The sequence below is a fragment of the Nannospalax galili genome, unplaced genomic scaffold, assembly GCF_000622305.1.
Source record: "Nannospalax galili isolate Female #2095 unplaced genomic scaffold, S.galili_v1.0 scaffold329, whole genome shotgun sequence".
In the NCBI taxonomy this organism is placed as follows: domain Eukaryota; kingdom Metazoa; phylum Chordata; class Mammalia; order Rodentia; family Spalacidae; genus Nannospalax; species Nannospalax galili.
The window spans coordinates 1,219,934-1,228,834 of record NW_008360321.1 but is presented as its reverse complement, the minus strand read 5'-3'; the positions used below and the strand labels follow the sequence as shown (position 1 = coordinate 1,228,834).

Sequence of the window (8,901 nt, the reverse complement as noted above, 5' to 3'; positions counted from 1 at the left end):
ACATCATAAATCATATAAATGGGCTCAAAGACAAGAACCACATGGTCATCTCAATAGATGCACAGAAGGCCTTTGACAAAATTAAACATGGATTTATGCTCAAAGTCCTAGAGGGAATTGGACTAGAGGGAACATACCTCAACAATAATTAAGCCATATATATCAAACCCACAGCTAACATCATTCTAAATGGAGAAAAAACTGGAAGCATTCCATTGAAATCAGGAACCAGACAAGGCTGCCCACTACCTCTACTCTCTTTAACATAGTGACTGAAACTCTTACAAGAGCAGTAAGACAAGAGAAGGAAATTAAAGGAGTAACAATTGGAAAAGAAGAGATCAAATTATCCCTTTTTGCAGATGATATTTTATATCTAAGGGACCCCAAAAATTCTACACAAAAACTCCTAGAAATTATTAACACGTTCGGTAAAGTGGCAGTTTACAAAGTTAACCTACAAAAGTCTATAGCCTTTCTAAATACCAATAACCAGCAATCAGAGAAAGAGCACATGGAAACACTCCCGTTCAAAATAGCTGCAAAAAATAAATAAATAAATAAAACATCTCAGAGTAAACCTGACCAAAGACATTAAAGAGCTCTACAATGAAAATTTTAACTCTTTAAAGAAAGAAATTGAGGAAGACATCAGAAGATGGAAGGACCTCCCATGCTCATGGATTGGGAGAATTAATATTGTGAAAATGACCATCCTACCAAAAGTCATTTATAGATTCAATGCAATGCCAATCAAACTCCCCATGACATTTTTCACAGAATTGGAAAATTCTATCCTAAGATTCATATGGAAGCACAAAAGACCTCGGATAGCCAAAACAACCCCGAGCACTAAGAACAATGCCGCGGGGATTACTATACCATTTTTCAAGCTGTATTACAAGAGCTATAGTCATAAACACAACATGGTACTGGCACCAATGGAACAAAATTGAAGACCCAAATATGAGCAAATGCAGTTTCAGCCACCTGATATTTGACAAAGGGGCCAAGAACATTAACTGGAGGAAAGACACCATGTTCAGCAAATGGTGCTGGCAAAACTGGATCTCTACTTGTAGAAGAATGAAACTAAACCCCTGTCTTTCACCCTGCTTAACCCCTATCTTTCACCCTGCACAAAAGTCAATTCCAAATGGCTCAAAGACCTCAATGTAAAGTCTGAAACTCTGAAACTCTTAGAAGAAAACGTTGGGAAAAACCTACAAGATATAGGTGTAGGAAAGGACTTTCTAAACCGGACACCAATAGCCCAGGAAACAAGGGCAAGAATTAACAAGTGGGACCTCATTAAACTAAAAAGCTTCTGTACGTCAAAGGAGACAACCAAGGAAACAAACAGAAAACCCACAGAATGGGAGAAAATCTTCACCAGCGATACATCTGATAGAGGTTTAATTACCAGAATATATAATGAACTTAAAAAACAGAGACCCAAAACAAGAAGCAACCCAATTGAAAGATGGGCTAAGGAGCTGAACAGAGAGTTCTCAAAAGAAGAAGTAAAGATGGCTATGAAACATCTTAAAAGATGTTCAACATCACTAATAATTAGGGAAATGCAAATTAACCACTTTAAGATTTCACCTTACCCCAGTCAGACTGGCTAAGATCAAGAAAATAAATGATACTAAATGTTAGAGAGGATGTGGGAAAGGGGAACACTCAACCAGGGACAGCAGTATTGAAAATATTTGGATCAAAATAACTTAAAAAGGAGGCAGAAGGACTCAACATCCTGCTGCAGAGATACTTGATCAGTCAAGTCTGTTGCAGCTCTTTTCACAATAGGTAAGAGATGGAAGCAACCTAAGTGTCCCTCAATTGACGAGTGGATAATGAAAATGTGGCTCATTTATACACTGGAGTTTTACTCATCAGTAAGGAAGATGAAATCATGAAATTTGTAGGTAAATTAATGGAACTAGAAACTGATATACTAAGTGAAGTAACATACACTCAGAAAAAAAATCGACACGTTCTCCCTCATATGTGGATCCTAGAACCAAACCCAGATAAGTGTGTATGTATCCAGACATAACTACAGGAACCAGGATAATGTAAAGGAAACATGGAGGTAAAGGAAAAGAAATAACCTGAAAGAGAAGAACAGTAAGAAACGGGCCTCAATAAGAGAGATATGGATAAAAAAACAGTAGGAAACGGGCCTTAATAAGGGAGATATGGATAAAAATTGGGTTAGCTTGGGGGGGGTATACAAGGAACCTAGGGGATAAACGGAAAGAAGGAGCTCAAGAGAGGTAGGACCACAGGAGAAGAGTACTGGGGAGAAAGGGGGGAAATGGGGGTACCTTAAATGGGAAAACCATGATGGAGGGGTGAGACAATGCGAAAGATAAACAATGCCTAGGTAGTTTTGAAAACCAGAGGGAACCATATTACTCCTACAACCTACTGACAAATTATACATAGCAGATCAAGAAATATATGTCTAGGTAAGGTTTATCTGAGATCAACTGATCTTTGCCCAAGATATATCTACATGACACACAGTAATTAAAAATACCAGACTGGTGGAACTAACCTTGGGTGTTTAACAGGTTTACTTTGAGGTTTATAATAATTTGGTCAGAGGGACATAAAGGACACTTTTTGCTCCTTGCCCTCCTAGGTTGACTAGTTCCAGGGGACTATGAGCATCTCTCAAAACGTCCCATAATGGTGGTGGGTCACGTGTTCTTTTGATCAAGGAGGCCGAGGACACCCCACCAGATGTACTTGAACCAGTGTCCAGTCTACTAAAAGGAGGGTCAATACAGAGGAATCATTTCCTCCATGCCCCCAAGTGAAGCCAACCATGGTCGAGCAGGACCTTATTCTTATCGTCACATAGGTGGAACTGGTAAAAGAAAGGATCCAGGGGCTCCTCCCAAGCCCATGTAACCTCTGAGGAACAGATCCTCAAACAACCTTAAGAGTAAAAATAAATCAGTTTTATCTGGACCACCTGTATGGCCTTAAACACCCAAAAGGAAAGTATAACCAAAGATTAAATGGGCCACATAATTTCATAAGAGTCCATATGTATAGCTAAAGGCTGCATAACAAGCAACAATGCCAGATAAACAATACCTTCTTTTGAGTTGATGGCCAGGGTGGCCAAAGAGATTCCCAGATAGTAACGCAGAATAGAACTGGGAAAATGAACAGCAGACCCCAATCTTATCCAAAGGAATATAGACAAGTGATTACCGCTAAATGAAGAACAGCTGACCCTCCTAAAACAAAGACTTCTAGATAGGCTGACTAGATTCACCAGAAGGGCAGGTAGTGGGGAATGGCTGGGGGTGCCGACAACACAGTAGGCAGTAGCAGGGCTATCAGAGTATAAGGGCTCTAGTGGGGGGAGGGAGGCTATGGGAGAGTGCTATCTGGGAAGTGGATGTTAAAAAATTAAAAAATAATAATTCTTCAAAGCATAAAAATTTGCTCCTTAATAATTAGTAGATGTGAAAAACATTATCATTGAAATCTACCTGAAGACTTTATATCCATGCTCAGATGCCAAGGAGCTCAGAATGTAACCGATTGTGACTAATAATAATCAGATATATAGAGATTAGTGTCAATCGTGTGTCACTTGTATTAAAAACGAATTTTTCTGTATGAAACTGTATTTTAATAATGAAATGGAGATCTTTTTTAAAGGTTAAAACGTCATTTAATTTATGTCTTATAGGGTTTATACTGAGTACAATATTGTATAACTGTAATAATTCAACTGTAAACCTAAAAATTTACAGCCCATTTTGAAAGAGATGCATCTTAGCTCTGGAAATTGTTATTGAACATGTCAATGCTGTTGTAATGAAATGCTTCTTCTAATTATATGGTTATTAAATAAATAACTTTTTAAAATTATCAATAAATTATTTTTTAAATAATAAAAATAAAATAAAACTGAGATTTCTTTAAGGAGAAATTCTGGCTCAAGATTGCAACATTAGCACCTGCTCAGAAATTTGCAATCTGCCAGTCCACCCCTCAGATTGGAAATTACCAGTAGGATACACACACACACACACACACACACAACTATTTTTAAAAATCTTGAAAAGGGGTTGGAGAGATGGCTCAGCAGTTAAGAACACTGACTGCTCTTGAAGATGATACAGATTTGATGCCCAGCACCCACATAGCAGCTAACAACTATCCGAAACTCCAGGATATTCAATGCCCTCTTCTGACCTCTGTGGGCATTGCATGACACAAATGCACTTACACACATGCAGGCAATGCACTCATACACCTAAAATAAAAAACAAAATATTTTTTAAATCTTGAAGAATAAATTAACTTCAATTTTCTGTACTTTCTTTTTATGAGAATAGATACTAGAACTTGTTTTAAGGATTTAAATGCACTCCCTTTATTGTACTACATTAAAATTATTTCAATATTCATCATCAGACTTTTATATTATTTTATAATTTCTTTGGTTTTATTCCTAGTCTTGATATTTTAATTTAGTTTACTCTGTATTTCTTAACCCACTCTTGCATTTTTGTCGGTTTTCTCAAGTAAAAATTTTATTCTTTTCATCTATATGTATGGAATCTTATCCGGATCTAATTCTTCATATAATTTTTATAATCCTTGTCTCACTGAATATTTACAGATGTTACATCACCACCTTTTCCCATTTAATGATACAGATGAGGATTCTTAAGCAGACAAGCTTTATATCCCTGTTTTACTTTTTGTGTTCTATTTTTCCCTTGTGGCATGACCATCATTTAATATAGGAATCATTATTCCTAATGTTCATCTCCTCAAATTAAGTATGAATTCTCTGGGTTTTCTATGTTAGAGTTGTTATTATCCTTTCTGTTGCAGATGTTTTGGCTTCTTAATAACAATTACCTACATGTAGCTTTCTATTTTCTGATTTTTACTCCTAGTATCATATTGTCCATTATTTTTTATTTCTAATTTTTGTCTTCTGAGTCTGAGAAGACCTCCACTAGTTGGTTCTTCATGTAATCTCTTCAGTTGAGGCAGTGGTAACTGGCTCCTTTTAATAATGCATTAACTTTTATAAAATTTTTCAAATGTTTATTTCACTAGTTTTATTTGTGTCAGTATCTTTACCTGCTAGCTTTTCAATCCAGACTATTATATTTTCAACTCATACTTCATCTGTTATGACAAAAATTAATATTTTTAGACTTTATTGATAATAAACATGTATTTACTTAAAAAGTATTCTTGGTATAAATTATGTCCTTCCCCTACATTTTACATGTTTTTTTCTCTTGCTATGTTATATAGGTTTTAAATTGTTCCTCAAATCCCCTTACATTTTCATTTAACCTCGAATTATGCTGCTTAATAAAAAATTGAATTTCATATTACAATGAAAAGTCCCAGAGAAGCAAACAAAACTGAAATAACAAACTTCATAACTCACTCCTTCCTTACCTCTCATTTCCTGGTGCAATATCAGCTCCAAGACGTACCCAGGATTTCTTAGGGTAAGCACTGTGAAGTTGAACTTTGCCATAAACTCCTGAAAAATTAAAGAATCAGCAAATGGCTAGGAAAATATTTCAGTCTTAAATAAGGTCAGAGAAGTAAACTCATTTCAAAGTTTATTACATAAAATATGTGATATATAGTCCATAGCCAAACAGTCCGTGTTATCAACCCAAAAAGAATTTTTGAGTATTTTACATTGTCAAATATAACTCAAAGGGGTACAATAGGCATTCTCTGACAATATATAGAGAAATGAAAACTATAGCACATTATAATAATCTAAAAGCTGGGAAACAGACCATTCTAATGGCTAACTAGTTAAATTGGAAGAGACATTTTCTTCCACCATTAAGTGATTTAAGACCATTTGCAATTCGGTTGGAAGTCAAATTGTTCTATTTTATGTTTTACACTAGATTCTCCTAGAGGCAAGGCTAATTTTATTTTAGGATGATGGGGTTTCACTGCTGTTAGCCTTGTTTCCATTGTTTGGATTTAATAGTGTACCTTATTACAGATATCAAGGGAAAGATGTTCAGACCTTTTGTTTCAAAATATAACTTATTTCCAATTTACAAATTAAAGTCTTACCAGGGACATCCTTGATGCAACCTAAATCTATTCCTTCAGGTTGTTCAAGCTTTTCCACTCACACATTTCATCACTATTTTCAATAATATTAATTCTTCATATTCCAGATCTGTGACTATCAACTCCAGTAATAGAAAAAAGTAATCATGTATTTCCATACATGTATATTTACACCTATATAATATTATTTTATATTAATAAATATGCATGCATATAAATGCATGTATGTACATATATGCACATGCATCATATGTCTGCTGGGTGCACATGGAGGCCAGAATAGGGTACCCAACCTCCTGGAACTGGAGTTTTAGATGGTAGTGAGCATTCATATGGGTGCTGGGAACCAAATCCAGGTCCTCTACAAAAGGAGTTACTCTTAACTGCTGAATCATCTCTCTAGCCCCTAACTTAACAATCTAAATATTTGTAATCATAAAAAAAATAAATAAAAGAAGTATATATCATAGGGATGGCACCAAAATGCCTTGAATTTTCATTCAGTGTGTCCCAAAACAGTAAATCCTCGATTATTTAGATGTTAATCAACTGCTTATACCAATATCTATAATTTTTTATACTCCAATTCATAAAGATAAGCTAAAAGATAAAGCTAAAATAATGATTAGTATTTGTAAGAATTTCATCTTCAAGATTTGTCCCAGAACCAACCCCTTAAAACACAGTTTCACAAATGTATTTCATAAAGTAGCATATCATTGAAAATAAAAACATCTTTATTCACCATAGGCTAAGTAAGCAAGGCAGAAAGGATCCTTGAATAATTTAGAGAGATTACCAAAAACAAAGTTTATAACAAAAAACAGTTCATGTCTTTAATTTTGAATTATTCAGAAAATTCAATTGACCAGAAAAACAGATTTCTTGGTCATTCCAATCATCAAAGATCTGCTGTAAAATTATATAACTTCTTAGCTGTTTCAGGAAGATAACAAAAGATTTGAAAGGATTCCGGTCTGTCATTTGCTTATGGTATCATAAAAATTAAACTTGCATTGAAACGGACACTTTTTATTTCAATTTGGTGTCAGTGAAAAATTTTAAGACATTAATTGGAGCATATGGCTGGAGTCAGGGTCACACACAGTGGTGTGTACTTCTACCTGGAAGCTTTATCCAATGTGATTACTCCATAAAACAAAGAAAACAAATGATCTTTTAATAAACCTCTTCTTTTAAAGACAAGTCAAGGCCCATATGGAATTATGTTTAAATTGTATCACAGTTTTAAGAAAGAATTAGCATTAATGTTTTTCAAACTATTTCATAAAATAGGGGACGGCACACTGACAATCTTCTAAAAAGTAAGAATTACTCTGATTCCAAAGGCAGATAAAGACACAGACACATACGCAAAGAATTTATAGGTTAATCTGACTGGTGAACGTAGATGCAAAATTTCTCAGCAAAATACTTGCAAACAGAATTCAAGAATATATCAACAAGATTATTCACCATAATCAAGTTGGCTTCCTTCTAGAGGTACAGGTATGGTTCAACTTACACGCCTGTTTTGTAACACAGTATATAAATGATTCCAAGACAGAAATAACATGATTATCTCAACAGGTACACAAAAGACTTTTGACAAAATCCAACATCACTTCCTAACAAAAGCACTAGTGAAGCAAGGAACTGAAGGAACATTTCTCTACATGATGTAGCCTACACAGAACAAACTGTAGTCACCATTAGGCTAAATGGAGAAAATGGAAAGCATTTCCACTAAAATTAGTAACAAAACATGATGTCTACTTCACTTTTATTCAGCACAGTGTTTGAAATCTTAGCTAGAGAAATAAGACAAGATAGGAAAATAAAAGGACTATAAATAGGAAATATGGAGTTTATGGTCCATTTGTTAATTTATACAAAACGGACACCTGGCACCTTTTCTTCTTCTATTTTTCCTTTTTTAAATTGAAGTTTTGCAGATTTCATACAATATATTTTATCATATTTAGAATGCCTCCCCAACTGCATCCCCTTTCTAGAGCTCCCCTGCCTGATTTTATGCACTCTGTCATACAAACTAAGGCCCACTGAGTCAGGTAATAATCCATTTCTGTCAACTTGGAAAAATTCAAAAAATCTACATCATGCCATTGTAGCAACAAAATAAATAGCATGTATGAGAAAAACCTTTGAAACTATAAAGCACTGTCAATGCATTTATTAAACATTTTGGAGCTAATTTAATAAACATCATACTACCTGAAATCATCCAACAGAGCTGTACATCTAAAGGAAACCCTTATGAAATCAGTATCCTAGATGAAAGCAACATATCTAGTCTACCTAACAACACAACATTTAAATCACAATAACAAATCACCAGGAACTGACCCATTTCCTTAGAGAATAGTCATCTGTGGGGAAAGGAAGAAAATAAGTAAAAGAAATCCAGTTTTGAAAAAGAACATTCTTAAGAGAAATTACTTCAAACAAAGATTTCTCACTCCTAAAAGATTACTAACACCTACACAGAGCCTGTGAAAAATAGTTGAACTCTAATGGACATCTTTTCCTTTAACCTCAGTGATTTCAGAGCTCCTCTATCATGGTGTGTAAGACACTGCAGTCTCCATGTTCTCAGGAAGACAGGTTTAGGATTTGATGCTATGATACTATGGCAATAGAAGATGAACAAACTGTAAACAGTGAATGTTACTTACAAATGTACACATTTACCACTTTAAAACATATCCATAATCACATGAGATTGCTATTGATAATATAGTTTCTTAATCCATGTCTTAATGCCTGATC

General features: G+C 34.7%; 1 protein-coding gene across 1 annotated transcript in view; it reads right to left on the bottom strand.

The window, feature by feature from the left end:
- Pkhd1 (PKHD1 ciliary IPT domain containing fibrocystin/polyductin) overlaps nucleotides 1-8,901 on the bottom strand; it is a 563,112-nt gene that overhangs the window by 194,055 nt on the left and 360,156 nt on the right. The window contains exon 55 of the mRNA XM_008825215.3: nucleotides 5,464-5,551. Within this exon, the coding sequence (XP_008823437.1) occupies nucleotides 5,464-5,551 (88 nt within the window). The remainder of the gene's footprint in view (nucleotides 1-5,463; nucleotides 5,552-8,901) is intronic.